The sequence below is a fragment of the Barbus barbus genome, assembly GCF_936440315.1.
Source record: "Barbus barbus genome assembly, chromosome: 32".
Classification (NCBI taxonomy): domain Eukaryota; kingdom Metazoa; phylum Chordata; class Actinopteri; order Cypriniformes; family Cyprinidae; genus Barbus; species Barbus barbus.
Window position 1 is genome coordinate 8,155,196 of NC_136760.1, and position 18,214 is coordinate 8,173,409.

Genomic DNA, 18,214 nt, shown 5'->3' on the forward strand with positions numbered 1-18,214 from the left:
TTGTTTACAACATTTGGTGTTTTATTCAACATTTTGAGTATTGACATCTAGGATTATTGTTTTCACAGTAAGTGCTGTTGATTATGGATAATTTCCTGAGGTCGGTTAAACAATACAGGGTGTGTTTGCTTGATATCAGCAATCATGCAAACACGTATTAAGGGAAAGAGAGCGCAGAACAAGATAGAACTGGCAAGGATTTCTTCATTTGTCTGTGTGACTTTTTCCCATCTTTTTGTTTTTTTGCATAGTGTGGCAATATTTACAGAGCTGCTGGAAGAATATCAGTATTTAGAGAACCATCCAGTGAAATCGGATGAGAATGTGCTGCAATACATGAGCCCAAAAATATTGGTATTTTATGTGCTTATAAATGTTGGTTTCATATGATTTCGCTGATGTCAGTTCAGATAGAACGAGCCCTCTAATTCATGGACAGAAGATACTTTGGTATCTTTGAAAAAATTAAACTTCTTAAGCAGCAATAAATTCATAATAATAATAATCTAGTTTTTTGTGTATTTAAAATGATCCATTTTAACCTCATGATGCTCTCCTTGTTTTGTTTTAAGAGGTTTAAATATAGAAGTAAAAAGCCTGTTACTACCATCTGCTGCTGGGTTGCTGTATTACCAGTCACTGAAAATTCAACAAGAGCACAAGAAGATGTAATGCTCAAGGTTTGTTGGCTTAAACATTCAAAGCAATATTTATTTGTTAAATGTGTGTATATGTAATATGAATATAATAACTATTCAAATAATAATATTTTATGTTTTTATATTCTCTCTAGTAAAAGAGAAATCTGAAAGAACGAGATACAGTTAGTCATTTTTATTATAACAATTACATTCAAAAATACTCCATGTATTCTAAAAGGGCACACATTCATAACATTTTGAACAGTACTATATGGCCATAAATATGTTAACATGCTTTATGCTCTTTGACTATAATGTAGAATTTGTCTAATAAACTACACGGACATCATACAGTCATCGGTTTGATACAAAAACGTTGACAATTACAACTAAATTATGACAGGCTGTGACCAAATACGAAATTTTATTTTACACAAGTATAAATACTGAAATTGTTTGCAAATATACAGTATGATATTTTACATCATTCCCATTTGACTAAATATACACAGCCAGCACAAGTTGAAGATAACAAAACAAAAAAGACGTTCACGCTAGATTGTTTGCCTGGCAGAAACCAGCTTTGACACAGTGAGTAAACCTGAGTCAGAGTTGTCCTCTCATTCAAGTGGTCCTGTCCTCATTTGATATTTATTTGTGCAGCTCACTCAACAGAAATGAGGACAACCATTTTTTTCCCAGACAACAAATTCTCTCAGCTATTAGTGATACATTTCTTGTCAATGCTACTTCCATGCAAAATCTTAGGAACAGAAATCTTCACCACTAGCACAGTACAACAGACCTCAGTTTCAATAATTCAGACGGCACTTGTATTTTGCTTTGTATTACTTCAGTCGAACAGGATGAAACAAAAAACTGGCAGACAGCAGACTCGGAAAGAGGCAGAGAGGTCTATGTTTTCCTTACACCATATGTGAGTGTTTAAATTTACGGAAGGAGGGAGGATCAAGATCGGACCCAGCTGACAGGCACCCACTGCGGCTCCCTCTCGAGTCGTTCCAGAATATTCCTCAGCTCTACACAGGCACTGGCAGAGTCCTCCTTTACCAGGACCCTGTCCACTAGGTGGCCATATTGCTGGTCCATCTGCTCGGCTGACTGCTTCATGTCCTGCAGGTCTTCATCCTTTTCACAAGAGGATAGCGAAAGATAAATAGAAATAGAGAGTTTTGTTCACTGTGTACAATATAAGAGTTAAATGACAGAGATTTACTACACTCTAAAAAATGCTGGGTTAAGTACAACCCAGTGCTGGGTAAATATAGGACAGAACACATGCTGGGTTGTTTGCAACCAACAGTTGGGTTAAATGTTTTATTGGTAGTATGGTGATATAAATCCTGTCTCACCGTGATGTGTCCGTTGTCACCCCTTCCTGGTGATGTGGGAGAGCTACGTTGCCGACGTATCTCAGGGATGTGTGGCTTTACAAAAATCACATAGGGCTTAAACTCTGCTGTACGGAGAATTTTCAGGGCCTGAAATTTAAAAAAAAAAAAATATATAAATCAATGCATTTGTTTCCAGTTATGACCAAGTTCTCTGCTGATGGCAAAAGTTGTAGATTCAAATCAAGATTAGGTTGAGCAGAAGCATTATCACTGTGCAAGAGATCACCATTTACACATATTTGCTTATTAGCAAACAATTTTTGACTTCGAAATGAATACAATAATCTACCTGTAAACCTGTATGACTTTTTACCATGTAAAACAAAGGGAGCTATTATCAAAACATCAAAGCTATTCTTTTCAATGCAAAGAAAATGACCACAATTTCAGTGCAATTATTCATTTATTTAAATGAATTGTGTATTACTTCACATCGCATATGACCAGAGCTCAGAATCAGAAATACAGAGAAAAGCCAATACTGAAAATAATTACAATGACAGAATGTTATATTTACCTCAGGTTGAACATCTACTAGACATACTTTATTTCTCGTCAGGACACTCCGGATTGACTCCAGACTCGTCCCATATTGGTTATTCTTATATTCACCATATTCAATAAACCTGGGTATATACAATATATGTTTTGTGCCAATTCAAACAACAATGTTAAAATGAAATCGGATAACACTATTAAAAGGAACAGTTCACCCAAAAATGAAAACTGTCATCATTTACCAAACCTGTGTGACTTCTTCTTCCTCAGAACACATAAGAAGAAAATTGCCATGCAGTTACGACAGATGGTAGCCAAAAAAAAGTTTTTGGGTGAACTATGCCTTTAACAAAATGCCACAAAACTGACAAAAAGCACACCCAACATAGATATTAAAAACGTTTCATATAACATACTTATTCGATTGAACGTCAGCCTCAAAGGCCTGCTTGGAGATGAAGTGGTATTCTACACTTTCCTTCTCATGGCTCTTTCTGGGTCTTGTTGTGTCTGTTAGAAAACGATTACACAAATTATACTAGCATTTCAGTTAATGTCACATGTGATACACAATATGTAGTTATTAGAATAAATAAAATGTAAAATTTGAAGCTTTAACCTCAGGTCATCAACTTGAAGCAAAAGTATGTTCTACTTTGATTCAGCTTCTTGGTGTACAGTATCAGCAAGGACCTCCAGAGTCTCTAATGCTTGGCTAATGGAAAAAGTAAACTCACGTGGCACAGCAACACCATAGCGATGAGGATTCTCAGCAATCACCTTCTGCTTCAGCTCATTGATCCGAGCACCAAGAGATCCTGCATAAAAAAGGAAATGAGATTCTGAAGGCCGATAAAAGAATGACTCGTTTAGAATGTCCTGACATCCCTTGAATCTTACCTGTCAGCACCACAAGCCTTGGTTTGTCTTGGGGTCTCATCTGATATAGTGTCACCTCTTCATATATGAGGAACTCATTCTCTTCAGTCTCTGCTGGATGAGACTCTTTGGTTGAACCCTGGTGATCCTTGCGGCTCAGTCTGAAGCTTCTCCTTAGACCAGCTGTGAGAGCAGAAAGATTTGCCAGTTAATCAACATAGGTAAAAAAACATCTAAAAATCTAGAGAAAATCAGAAATAGACATGACAGAATTACGTGAACACGAAGATCAGACAAAAAGACAAGGATGGAAAGTGGTATGTCCTCCAGACTAAAAATACCATGTGCCTCACACTGCTGCTGATTTTATGTAACAGCTGCATCTCAGGGGAAAATAGCAACACACTGTTCATCTGCTTTGTAAAATTTAATATGCAGTGAATAAGTTAAAGCAGCAATGCATCTATTCACCTCACAAGTATGAAAGAAATATGGTACCTGAGTAAAACTCCCAGGAAAAGGCCTGGCCACAAGACGGTGCCACCGCCTTACACTTTGGAGAAACTACAACTAATGTTAGACCATCACACATCCAGCAAAGTTCTATAGAGACTATCACGAGCTATCAGCCATGCCAAAAGCCTCTGTGAGCCATTAGCCAAAAGCAATAGTTCCCTGGCTATAGCATTGCACATGTTGTTCATACTTAAAGGAAACATTCACCAAAAATAAAAGTTTCAAGCCCACAAGTTCCTTCCCTGTAAAAGCCCAATTCATTACATAAGAAAAAAAAAAATGCCTCGCTAAATTATAATTATGAGATAAAAAACATTTATGAGATACAAAGTCATACCTGAGATAAAAATCATTAATACGAGATAAATCAAAAAATTAGTAATAATTACAAAATTTTTACACATTATCACATAATTTCAACCTTGTCATATTGTCATATTAATTTTAAATTGTCATTATTATGACTTTTTATATCATAATCCTAGCTTTTTATTTTTTCTTATGTGGTGGAAATGCACTTCCATACTTTTCTTCCATGGGACACTAAAAGAGAAATGCTGGCAGTTTTTTCCCATTAAAATGAAAAAGAAAAAAATAGGAAGCTATGAAGATACAACAAAATGCAAATATGGTGCCAATGTGTCAGGTTTATGTCAATATAACATGATAAATGATTGAAATCTGAAGATTGAGTTTAATTTAATCTCATTAATTAATTATTGAAGCGTCTGCCAAATGACTAAATGTGATGTAAATATAAATGTTTATTTCTCACCCAAAACAACTGTATGACTTCAGAATACTGGCATAGATCCTCATTCAATGCTACCATATAATATTATTCAGTGTTTCTCTTTTTGTGGTCACAGAAGTAAGAAATTCATACAGGCTCAACTGGACAACATGAAGTTGATTAAATTACAGAATTTTCATTTTTGGGTGAACTGTCCCTTTAAGCAGTAAGCACCACAAACAGTAAGTGCATCAATCTGGCAATCTTCCTCGTAGCAAAAAGCACACACTAAAAACCACTAAAACTCAAAGAGGGAGCTGTCCGAAGCCGGCAGCAGAGTAGTGGGCTCAAGATGTGACCAATGGCTGGGGTCTTAGGATGTGCCAAGCGTATGAGCTCTGTGGTAAAGTGTACCGAAGAACTCGCAACAAAACCAGACGATGCGCACCACACCACACAAAAAGCATCATCCAAAGCCAAAGCCATGTGGAGTGCATTCAGTGTCTCACCTACGTGCTGTCCACTGATACTGCCCTCACTGTCACAGTCCTCTGGAGGGTGGGTGGGTCAGGAGAGCACAAGAGATGAAAGGGTACAGGCAGGAGAGGAGAATCAGTGGGGCTCACGCTTTACAAGGACATTTCAAAGGTCAGAGTTATTGGAGAGGCCAAGAGAACCACAACCGCAAAATAAAGCAGCAAGCACTGAGCGTAGGGTTTCAGCATCTGTACTGGGTATTCAGAGTCTTGTAGTTTCAAACTTTAAGGCATTCCTTTCATGGACTAGCCATGAATATAATTAGTACCTGAAATACCCATTTTACAGATTTATGAATTCATTTGAAAAGAATTTGCAAATATTTTGATTTCATTAGTTTACACTTTAGTTTACGGTGTCCTTGTCACAATACAAATAAGTACTGGGTATTATTAAGTAACAACACATTTACTATAGGGTTAGGGCTTATAGTTAGCTGCTTGTACAGCCCCATTTCCTTAAAAGTTGGGACATTTTGTAAAATGCAATAAAAACTAGAATCAGTGTTTTGTTCGGTCTCTTTAACCTTTATTTACCTGACAAAATACAAAGAAAAATCTGTTGCCACTCACCAACTTTTATTATATAAAATTTTTATTTTTAAACAATATTTATTTTGTAAATATAAACAAATTTAGATTTTAATGGCTGCAACACACTGGCATGGCATGTTTATATAATCTATTTAATTGTTTCTGAACTCATGATACTACTAACTGCTGTAATTTTGCAAATGGAATATTTGTATCTTGTTTGGTGTAAGACTTCTCTGTGGTCATCATTGTCTTATTCTCCTCTACATGAAATGCTACACAATTTCAATAGAATACAGATCTGGACTGCAGACAGGCCAGTCAAGCACATCCACTAAGTATCTACAAAACCAAGCTGGTGTTGCACGTGCAGAATGAGGGCTGAATGACTGTATGAAGTGACAATGGTTTTTCGTAGTGCTCCTAAGCTCATGTGGCTATATTTAATATAAACATGCTTTCTCATGAAGTAACATTTGAGGGCTCATAGGTTATGCACATTGAGCAGAGATTTCCAGCCTTCCCTAGATGGCTTGAGATTTCCTTAATCTTTTCACAATATTATATATCAAATATTATAAATGTAAAATATTAAGACCTAACTTCTTTGCAGTCTTGCATTGATAAATGTTATTTTTTTCAATGCTTTTACAATTCTCTCATTATAGTGATAGTTCACCCCAAAATGAAAATTGTCATCGTTCACTCACCCTGTTGTTCCAAACCTGTATGAATTTTATATTATATTATATTTTAAAGAATGCTGGTAACCAAACAGTTGCTGGTAGCCATTGACTTGGTTAATGGCTACAAACAGTTGCTTGCTTACCAACATTCTTCACTTTTGTGTTCAACAGAAGAAAGAAACTCAACTTGGAGCAACTTGAAGGTAAGTAAATATGGCAGAATTCAAATTTTTTTGAGACTTTTTTTGGTACAAAATGGCAAGCCATGATCCATCTTTAGTGGAGGATTTTTATACCCAATTATGATACTCATACCTATTACCTGTTCATCTGTTTAACTATAATCTTTTCACTTTTATTTTGCCTATGTCCAACTATTTTTGGAATGTGTTACAGTCACTGAAATCAAAATTTGTTTATATTATCAAAATACAATTAAGTCAGTGAAAACATTCTTAGTTCTTATATTCATATTTGTGTCAGTTAAATAAAGGTTAAAAATAATTAACAAATCATATTTGCTTTGATTCTTGTTTTTATAGGATAAAACAAAATGTTCCAACCTTTTTGGAAATGGGGTTGTAATTATGCATAATTTACCGTTACTACTATACTAACTGTGTGTGTGTAACAAGGACACTATAATATAAAGTGTTACCTTTGAATTATTTCATATGTAATGATTTCAAAATCACCTACCTTTTTCACAAGTTTGGTCACCTGAGGTAAGCAGAGTGAGGAAACAAACACAATTGCTGAAACATGAATAAGTATGAAAAGCAAATGAATAAGGAATCTTACAATTATTGTCATTTGTGTTAGGTCTGGGTAAAATATACATTGGCAATCTTCATTTATCCTATATAGATAGGCCTATCAGTTCTTAAAACTATTTCAGTGTGTTTATACAGCACTTTCTGCAGACTGGGAGAGTTGTGAATATAGTATTCAATGCAATGCAATAACTGTGTATTGGCAAGAAACGTCTGAGCCTTACGCAGACGCTGGTTCTTTTGGTGAATCAGAAACATACAGCGAGACCAAAGCAACCCAGTTCCAGAAACAAATAATTTTTTTTCAAAAAGACTGGCCTGTATAAGTTCCAGCATTGACAAGAAAGAATATATAATTAAAACTGACACTGTAGCCTAAATTAATTCATTTGTAATTGGAATTGAATCTTAAGAACTGTCCCAAGTTTGTGCGCTTGCAATTCCGAATCTAATCAAGAATCTGCATTGATACGCTGCATCAACATTTGAAAGCATCTGAACGTAAACAACATTTGTCCTGCAGCACAGCATCGTCTGGGTAACCTTTAACAGGATTGGACAAAAGACTGATTAATATGTCTGAATACCAGAGTTCGCTTTGGGAGGATTCCATATTTTCTATAAGGGTTAGTTGCACACCTAAATACGATGTGAGATGTTCAGCTGTCTGCTAAATAATTTCTGCATTTACACAGTGTTTGTTTAAATACTCACAAAAAACTCATGTATTTAGTTAGTAGGTAACGTACTTCTGTTAGCTATGCAGCAACCTCTAAGAACTTACATGGTGTTGCTCTAGGTGATTTAGGGCTCTGGTGTGTTCCCATTTTCATCCTATACAACAGCCGTCTGCAGATTTAGGACAAAAAGCCAAAATATAATTACAAAAAATAAATCAAACTCTTTGTTTTAGAAGACCTATAGTGGTGGACTATCACAGGGAGAAGGGTCTGAGTATTCTCAAATATTTATACAACATACAACTAAATTTTGGTCAGGGATTTAATTCCTGTTCTATTACCAGCCAATTAATATCAGACCTTTAAAACCAGATTTATTTCCATTTTAATACATCATACCTGCTTGTAATTCAAATAAAAGGAGGAAAGAAACTTAATATTAATGTATCCAAATCCAAAATTGCTGAAGAATCAGCCTCCCCTTAAAATCTGCTCTTGAACAACAGGTTCCATATTACAGACATTTGGTTTATAAGGCAATAATAAAGGTAAATGAAAGGTGTAGACATTATTTTTGTTGTGTACCTCTCCTGGAACTGTCTTGAAGGAATAAGGCCGGCACGCAGGTTGCTGTCTCCCACTCTTTTGGCCTGCCACCATGTTGGGTCGTCTTGGCTCACCACCTGCAGGAGGTCCCCACGTGTGAAAGGCAGTCCTGCCTCCTGACAAGGTGTAGCCTTGTCTTCAAATGGTGTGTAATCAAACAGGGCTCTTAAATAGACCTTAAAGAGAAATAAAAAAAAACAGAGCATATAACATTGCATGTATATTATGACGCAGCTGCTATCTGTTCTGTCCTATGATGTTCAAATTAAGTGATTACATTCACCTTACTCTCCTTGAATCTATCCTCCTCCTTAATGGCAGGGATTATCTTCAGAGTGATTGAGCCCTGAGACTGAGACTGCAGCCCGGAAAACAATAAACAATCAAGGACACTAAATCAGGTAAGTGCCTTTTCAGATAAGGAATCTTATGGGAATGACTCAGCTTTTGTAAAACAGCAGAGCAATAGTGAACACACCAGAATCTGGCTGATCTCCTCAGGACGTTTGTGTATAATGAGATTTCCATTGACCTCCCTTAACTCATCTCCTACATGCACCAGACCTGAAGGAGAATTCAATGAACAGTCATCGTGGTGCATTTAAAATACAGTGGGGTCCAAAAAAACAAAAACAAGGCTTTCATTATAATGAAAGTACTTCTATTCCATGATAAATTATCTTCATAATATTATAATATATACACTATATATTATCTTCATAATTCATAACAATTGAGCTAAGATGTTTAAAAATATTTCTTAAAAAAATTACTATTATAAGTATAATATTTTATATACTGAAATTGGCTCTCTAAATTCATTTACGAAATTATTCAACCCCCAAAAGTTAAGTTTTATAGAAAATATTTTATTCTGAAACCTCTCTAGTGGAATTTGGCTTCCAGATCACTTTTGGTTGTCATGCTGCCACTGCTTTCTTCAAATTCAATGAAATAATTCTAGTAAATTGAGGGTTTTTCTCAGTTTCTCTAAACAAACATTTCATTCCCCTTGATGATATTGTATTTTTTCTTCAACACTCTCTGATACAAGGTTTTCTGGTACACTTTTTTAATTTATTAATAAAGCTGTGTTTCTAGGAACTGCATAATACTGCATACAAACACTCATTATACAATAGGACAACCTAGTTTGCAAGGTACATGACATATTTCAACAGAATTTCCATGGCAACCATGAAATCTGCTCTGTATATTTCCAATATAATCTGTAATCCCAAAGCAAAGCATAATCTCAAGGATTTAAGTAAATATTTTGCTCGTGATAAGAAAAATCCGCTGCTCAGAATGCTATTAATTTGAAAAAAATAATGATTCTACTGTGATTACAGTCTCCCCTTGTTGCTGACATCTAATTTTCAAAATGTCGTTTTAGATATCTATTCTCAGTAAATTCTTAGCGTAACATTTAAATAAATGGTTATTCAATTTATCTCTCCATTGAGAATTGAGTCATCTGTCATGGGTTTTACAGTCAGTGTTTGATTTGCATGGTCCCTGATTGCATCATCACAGATTATGTTACATCAAATCTGCTGAGAGAGATTTTGCTGTTGTCCAGCCACAGTGTAAAAAACCACAGAGCAAAAAAAAGTAATGCTGACAAGGGGAAGGACCAGGCTGTCACTCACCACTACGGTCCGCAGCTCCTCCCCTCATTATCCTAGCAACCACTACTGCCCCAGTTACTTCGTCCCTGCGGATGGTCGCACCCTAAAGAGACATAATTGATATGCAAAATATGGGCTTATATTTAATTTCTGCAATCTTAACGATAATGGACAGTAAATTAAGAATATTAGTCCATTTTGTTGACAAAACAGCTCAATCCTGAAACTCACAAGAGGCTCCTTGTTCTTCACCAAACGCACAATCTTTACTGATTCCTCCTCCAGTTCATCGTCTAGATCATCCGGTAGAGGGGGAAGCACAGGCTCAAAGTTCTTCTGTGCCACTGTGTCATGTACTGTTAGCACTGCCTGATGGAGACAAAAATCCCAACAACAGTTGACAAGATGACCCAATGGTGCTGTGGAAGAAAGAATGTGCTCATGTATGAACGAGAGAGAGAGAATCAGCATGTACACTGCCCTCCAAAAGCTTGGAAACACCCCTGACAAAGTGTGGTTTTGGATGATATCAGCATAAATCCTTATCATTTTTTGGTGCAAATACATTAAAGTAACTTGACATTATCATTGAAGACCAGCAATAAAACATAATAATGGCAATACATACATGTCAAAGTCAGACATGCCCCTTTGCCAGCTGTGATGCCTGGTTACTGGTTTAAACTTGGCCCAGGTTTTTAAAAGATTTTTGGGTCAGCACACCTTAATACTGTATCTTCAACAATTGATTGCCAATTCAAAGTCAATGCTTGAATAAACTGACAGCTCAGATGCTCAGATTATGCAGAGCTGTAATAGCTGCTAATAGTGGATATTTTGATGAATCGAAAATTTAAGTTTTTTCTATGTATAAACTGTTTATGTAATAAAATATGTTTCCGTAGTTTGTGTTGTCCCTTATCAGTGCAAAATTATCACAAATGACAAAGGATTCATGCCAATATTGTCCAAAACCCCACTTTTCTAGGGCGTTTCCAAACTTTTGGAGGGCAGTGTAGGTGTAGATCTCTTGACAGAGAATGGGGCAAATGAGCGAGTCTAATTAGAAGGCTGTAAAATGTCATCCGATTCTATTTTGTCATGCCGCTCACTATCAAATAGAAATTAATTAAACTTAATTACGTCAAGCTTCATTTAAATACTGATTTAACAGGAATTATTGTGTCAGCATTATATCTGTTATAGAATTTACATACCCATGCTGCGGTTTTCAATTTGACAGATTATTATAATATAATGCGGCAAGTGTTTATATGCGTCTGAATTTATTTCTAAAATTATTGTAAATTGTACTTTAGGGCAATTTAAGATCAATGGAGTATTTTTCGGAAAATTCACCACAAAGACATGAATTAGTCAGTAAAATCTCTACAAAGACATGGGCACAAGTGTGAGTTTTGCACCATCACATGTGGAGTGGTAAGAAGTGTTAATAGCTCTCTCTCATCTTCTTCCAGTGGTCCATTCTGTAGCTCCTCTGCGACCTGTCAGTGCAAACCACAAGACCAATATCATCAAAAATGCAAAAACATGGCAACATTTAATACTACAGTGAAAAAACCCACACTTAATTTACATACACTAGCGTTCAAATGTTTTGGGTCAGTATGATTGTTTTCAACATGTTTCTTGAGCACTAAATAACCATATAATGAGTTGAAGGAACAAGTGGCACCGAAGAATGGAGTAAAGGCTGCTGAAAATTCAGCTTTGTCATTACAGGAATAAATTACATTTTAAAATATATTACAATAAAAACTGTTATTTTAAATATAATATAAATATTATAAATAAAATAAATAATATATAATAATTTTTGTTTCATGACCCGTTTCATAAAGTAAATGCAGTCTTGGTTTGCAAAAGAGAAACATTTCAGAAACCTTAAAAAATATCACTAACATTTTGAACAACTTTTGAAAGGTTGTATATATATTAGTATATTTATTAGGTTCTATATATAAGTCATATATAAGATATATGTACCACAAAACTAGTCATAAGGGTAAATTTTTTCAAATTAAGATTTATCATCAAGAATAAATAAGTTTTCCCTTGATATATGGTTTGTTAGGATAGGACAATATTTGGTTGAGAATCAGTTATTTAAAAATCTGGAATCTGAGGGTGCAAAAAAAATAAAAATCTAAATACTGGGAAAATTACCTTTGAAGTTGTTCAAATTAAGTTCTTAGTAATCAAAAATGAAGTTTTGGTATATTTACAGTAGGAAATTTACTAAATATCTTCATGGAACATGATCTTTACTTAATGTCCTAATGATTTTTGGCAGAAAAGAAAAACTGATCATTTTGAACCATGCAATGTTTTGTTGGCTATTGTTACAAATATACCTGTTATGACTGGTTTTGTGGTCCAGGGTCACATATAATGAAGATTTGATTCTTTGCAGTCAAAGTAGAGATGCCACTTACGTCTTCAGCCAGACAGGATGCGCTGTGGAGCACTGGGGTCGGGCTCTGGAGCTGGAACTGCCTGAGTCGCTCATGGATCTGCATGAAAGGTCACTACATATGGATAATCATTCACAAAAACAATGTTAAGATGTTAGACAGTATCTCCAGCTTTACACACTTTCATAAGATAGCTGAGGCTCCTCTCACTGAAGACCTCCCTGAGGAAAACCATGTCCTCTTTGTGATTGGCATCTGGATGCAGCTGGGAGGTGAGGAGGGCTAGCATCTCATGCAAACCTGCAAGATAAAATAAATAAATAAATAATAATAAAAAAAAACTTAAATTGTACAGTTATTCCTTTTCTGTATACTTTTTCGAAACATAAATAATATAATAATGTTGACCAATACACCAGGACTTCACATATCACATAAAAACAAAGATCTTAATTTACCAATGTAAAGGCTTTAGTCATATTTAAAATATTTTGTCAGCAAAACTGTTTCATAGTATAGTGTTTCATAATAGGTGATTAAACAAATAGTATTCAATTGATCATGTGTTCTCAGCATTTTCCAATGTAGGCCTAAAACATGAAACAATTTTAATAGGCAGTTGAAATGACCGGAATCTCATGTGAATGTACATGATTTTAAATATTTTTTATTTAAAATTCTTTATTCTTTATATGTACTTTTTTTTAATGAGGAAGAAATGACTGTTATTTATTATGATGATCAAGTGAGCTCATTTTCCAAATCACAGCTACTGTATGACGTACCTGTGGTAGGTGAGAGAACAGGCATTGCTGCTCATGAGACAGACAGAGACGAAGGAAAAATGGTTCTCCTCTTCTCTCAGGTCACTCAAAATGCGGGCTCATCTGAAAAGCCTGTTAGAAATAAAACGGCACAAGTCAACTTTAGGAAACCCTTAACATTATAACTGTTCCCTTGCGTGGTAAATAGCCGTTCAAAAATGATGTGGCACATCAAATCAATGAGGCGGATCCTGTACAACACAATTAGAGGGTAATAATATTTTATGCTCATTTGATCATTTCATTGAAATGGCTTTAAAAGCCAATGATATTTGCATGGCGAGGTTTGCTGTGTTATGAAGTAACAAACCCCATCATGGAATTTAACTTTTTTTAAATTAATAAAAATAGACTGTACCCAGTCAACACAACAAGCAGAGAAGACAAGAGAAAGGGAGAATGAAAGATATGACAATAATCATTAGGCATGGTATTAAATGACACTTATTCATCTCAGTTTAATCAGGATAGAATGTTGCTGTAAATCAGTTGAAGGAGAGCATCTCTCTTTAGAGGGGGATATAGATTCTGGTGGTCAGAACAGTTCACAGTAAATGAGCGAAGTAGAAATATGATCACTTCACTCGAAAATGAGTTCCTCTGGAAATAATCCCCATGGCAACAACAATCAATACGTTATCACTGCATTTCATCCAGAGAGACATCTCATGAAACAATATACTCTGCACTAAAGTAAGAAGTTCCTTTTACCTAGTCTGCAAATTCTGAAAATGGTCTTAAAATTGTTTTCAGTTTGATTGCAAACATGTGTATGGTTAAATCATTTAACCTTTCTACAACTCAATACAAAATAGCCCTAGACATTCAATGCACCGCTTGAAAATGAGTTTCTTGAAAAGGCAGTGCACTTTAACATAGAGTCCATTGGAGAACCTTTTTAAGTTCCAATTATAACCTTTGCATGTTCCTGTGATCCCATTGGAGAAACTTTTAAGTTGTGTGACAGTGTGAATGGTATTATGGTATTATTTGATAGCGTAGTGGTGTATGTCCATTTAAACTTAAACTTTAAAGCTATGTTTTATAATAGCTGTATAATATCAATTAACAAGTCTACTTAAACTACCAAAATCTGTTCTGTATTCTAAATGTACTAATAGCCATGATTATAATACAGGTGGTACAATAGAAAACCCCATGATGAATCAGAGTTCATCCTAAGTGGCCTGTTCAACAATAGGTGTAACACACATGAGACTAAAATAGTGCGATAAACATTAACTATATAATAATAATAATAATAATAATAATAATAAAACACACCATGAGTTACAGTACATTATAAACTACAAAAATGAGAAGAAATAAATATTTTAAAAAATATATATCTGGGAATTTCCTTTTACAATTTTTTTTTTACCGTAAATGATACGGTAAATTGTAAATTTGACTGCATTAATTTGTCATTTTTCTGTAAAATACTATGTTAAACCATTTACATTTTTTTTCACTATATGGTCAGGTATCATACATTTAAATTTAACTGTGGGTTGTTTCTGTAACATTTTTGTAATTTTCTTTCGATAAAAATTATATATAAGAGGTTATTTTCTAAACTTAAGGAAAGAACCACTTAATTTTTACTTCCGTATTTCATGATTGTATAAATTGTACATTGGTACTGATGAAAGATTTAATCTGTGACAGAGATATTTTGAATCTGTATATTTAACACAAGGAGCTTAAACCCCCAGTAAAAGTGATGAAATGTTGAGGGGTGTCATTTTCTGAAATTTTGGTACGGCTTGTACCAGACAAGCTGTAACCTTACTACAGACTTTTGGTTTTCTAAAAGCCCTTCTAATCCATGCTGATTCTCTCAAAGGCCCAAAAGTATCTCTCTATTTCTCTTTCCCTTTCGCTCTGATTATGACGTGCGTGATGGAAAGATTATGCTGCTCTGTGTCTCTCTCCATCTTCCTCATATGCTGCAGCTGCATTGAGAAGATTCTCACCAGACATATGCTGAGATCAGGGCCATCTTGCTAGTACTTTGCAGCTCAGCTTCCCAACCATTTGAAAATATCATTGGTAAAAATGTCATAGAAAATGCCACAAAACATGAATGGTACAAATGCCAAATTGCAAATGGTTACTTTTGGTTTGCAGTCTGAAGACCTCGGGCCTGTTCTGTCTGACCTTTTATCATCCTCTCTTTCTCCTGAGGAACAGGGGTTCTTTTGCCCAGTTCTCGCCCTTACAGAATGATTCATGTAAAGATGAAAACGTGCCCTGCTGGGGGACAAGGTCATTCAGCCACCCTTCTGCAACCATCTGTCCCTTTCACTATCACGCACTGCTAAAGGCGACAGCTCTAGCTCTCTTTTGGTGTGTGTATGTGTGTGTGCGCATTAGATACATAAATGCATGTACACAAGCAAACACATCAAATTAAATCTCTCTCGTAAATGACATCAGCAGGAGTCATTGAGGCATATGGGATAGAGCCTAATTCATTCAGATTCAGTAGATTATCAGAAAACACCCTGTCCATCAAATCAAAACACTTCACAATATTGCATATGAAAAACGTGTCACAAGCAGGTTCATTAGTTGACAGGTTGCACATGATCTTGCATGCCTGACTTTTCATTGACTTCTACTGGTTTTATACAGAGCACATTATAATATCTATCCCCTACATTTTATATGAACCATTTTGCATTTTTATATTGTCACTAAGACCTTATTTAGTATGTTTATTAAGCATTTTCCTCAAAACCCATAACAAAACACAAATCACAGGTGCACGGGAATACCTTCAAAACGGCTCAAAACAGTCTCAAACCAGAGTCTCGGGAGGAACAAAACAGAAAACACACAAATATACAATATTTAAATCACTATTTTTCAGTTCACCTAATTCAGTAATGCGCTTTGAATGCATTTACTGTGACAAAATAAAGGGAATCTGAGCGATATTACGGTAGCCCAGCATGCCTCTACCTCATTCCAGCGGACGTGCTTCCCAGAGTCTCTCTGAAACTATCCATCAGGGAATGTGGCCAGTGAAAAATGCATCACTGGATGCTGAGATCCTTTTAAGTGCTGAATCCTCCCCCCTGCTGTTCACTCTGTCTGCAGAGCGGATTATACAGCCAGCATGCTAAAGGGAGAACGCCCCCGTATGTCTTACCTTTCACCGCCCGTGCGTGCGTGAGAGCGTTTCCGCTTTCATGGAGAGACCCTCGGCATCTCTATGGCGATTCCTGCTACACTGGCTCAGTGTATCTCGGTTCTTCCTTCACCCCCGTCCCCACCCTCGTTCTCTCTTACATACAATCTTCTTTAATCTATCGCTCTATCACCATCCCCCACTGGTCCTCTCTCTCTCCTCTAATGATGCTCACTGTGATACGGCAAGAGCTGATCGGCAGCGCCGCTGAATCTGAACAGTGCCTTGTGCTTATGTGAGTCTTTTGCTTCCATGAAAAACCTGGTGTTTGTAACTTATCATAATAAAATTTGTTTGTAGTACATATGGGTAAAAGACTAGGATAGCAACAAAAATGGACACTGGTGTGTTCTTTCTGACAAGTGTCAGTCCTGCATCTTGTTTCCCCCTCCTCTCGTGCCCATATTTGGCCTTCCTGTTCCTGTCCTCGTTTGTCATCATTAGTTCATTTGTCTCTAGCCCTGTTGTATTGCCCCGCACCTGTTTCTGTTCTTCCCTGTTGATTTCCTAGTGTTTATAAGCCCTGCGTTTCCCTGCCCCTGTGCCCGGTATTGTACGTCATATATGTTCGTCTCTCCCCAAGCTCCTCGTCTATCTGTTGGCTCCAAATAAAGGACATTTTGGAACTCCCCTGTCTCCACTCTCCCGTGTTTCATGAGAGTCCCGCCGCCGTTCGCGGCTTCCCCGAGCCCTCTGCAACTCGCTCTTCCACTCCTGCGTCTCCGCTGGTCCCGTCCAGCTCTCCTGCGTCTCCGCTGGTCCCGTCCAGCTCAGTTCCTCAAGAGCGCCCCCAAGTGTCTGCGCTTCCAGAGCGCCCCAAGTGCCGGCTCCCCGCACGTGCCCTCCTGCGTCTCCGCTGGTTTCGTCCAGCTCCGCGCTGCAAGAGCACCCCACAAGGCCCGCTCCTCAGAGGCTCCCAGGGGGGAGCTTCCCCAAGAAAAGTTGGGGGGGGGGGGGGTCACAGCCTGTGTGGCCACAGAACCCCTCGGGCGGTCCGAAAAAATAGGGCCGTGGCCTCCCGAGTCTCCTGACCCGCCACGGCCTCCCGTGTCTCCCGTCCCGCCACGGCCTCCTGGAACGGGCCCCGCTCTGGAGGCAGGTAGCCCTGATCCCTGGAGGCCTCCAGAGCGCCCACCCCCCCTCCCCATTGGATGGTGGGGTGTTGATTGTGCAGTGGATAAGCGGTGATGGTGCAGTGGATAAGACACACCTGCAGTGGATAAGACACATGCCTTTGGTGTGAGAGACCCGGGTTCGAATCCACTGTGAGACACCAATGTGTCCCTGAGCAAGACACTTAACCCCTAGTTGCTCCAGAGGCGTGCGACCTCTGACATATATAGCAATTGTAAGTCGCTTTGGATAAAAGCGTCAGCTAAATGAATAAATGTAAATGTGTATGGCGTGAGGACACGCCTTCCGGAGGGGGGTGTAATGTCAGTCCTGTGTCTTGTTTCCCCCTCCTCTCGTGCCCATATTTGGCCTTCCTGTCCTCGTTTGTCATTAGTTAATTTGTCTCCAGCCCTGCTGTATTGCCCCGCACCTGTTTCTGTTCTTCCCTGTTGATTTCCTAGTGTTTATAAGCCCTGTGTCAGGTATTGTACGTCATATATGTTCGTCTCTCCCCAAGC

At 37.2% G+C, this 18,214-nt stretch overlaps 1 protein-coding gene across 1 annotated transcript; it reads right to left on the minus strand.

Moving 5' to 3' along the window:
* Window positions 1-821: 821 nt before the first annotated feature.
* LOC306852177 (MAGUK p55 subfamily member 3-like) lies at window positions 822-16,746 on the minus strand. The gene is made up of 19 exons (XM_079388848.1): window positions 16,545-16,746; window positions 13,349-13,459; window positions 12,745-12,863; window positions 12,585-12,662; window positions 11,553-11,633; window positions 10,360-10,497; window positions 10,150-10,231; window positions 8,976-9,061; window positions 8,781-8,855; window positions 8,477-8,673; window positions 7,996-8,060; window positions 7,138-7,158; window positions 5,192-5,233; window positions 3,455-3,616; window positions 3,292-3,372; window positions 2,971-3,064; window positions 2,574-2,682; window positions 2,015-2,143; window positions 822-1,790 (listed from the first exon to the last, which is right to left on the minus strand). Exons 2-19 carry the CDS (start codon window positions 13,371-13,373, stop codon window positions 1,611-1,613), a joined length of 1,764 nt encoding a protein of 587 aa, XP_079244974.1. The 5' UTR covers window positions 13,374-13,459; window positions 16,545-16,746; the 3' UTR covers window positions 822-1,610.
* Between the last annotated feature and the right edge of the window lie 1,468 nt (window positions 16,747-18,214).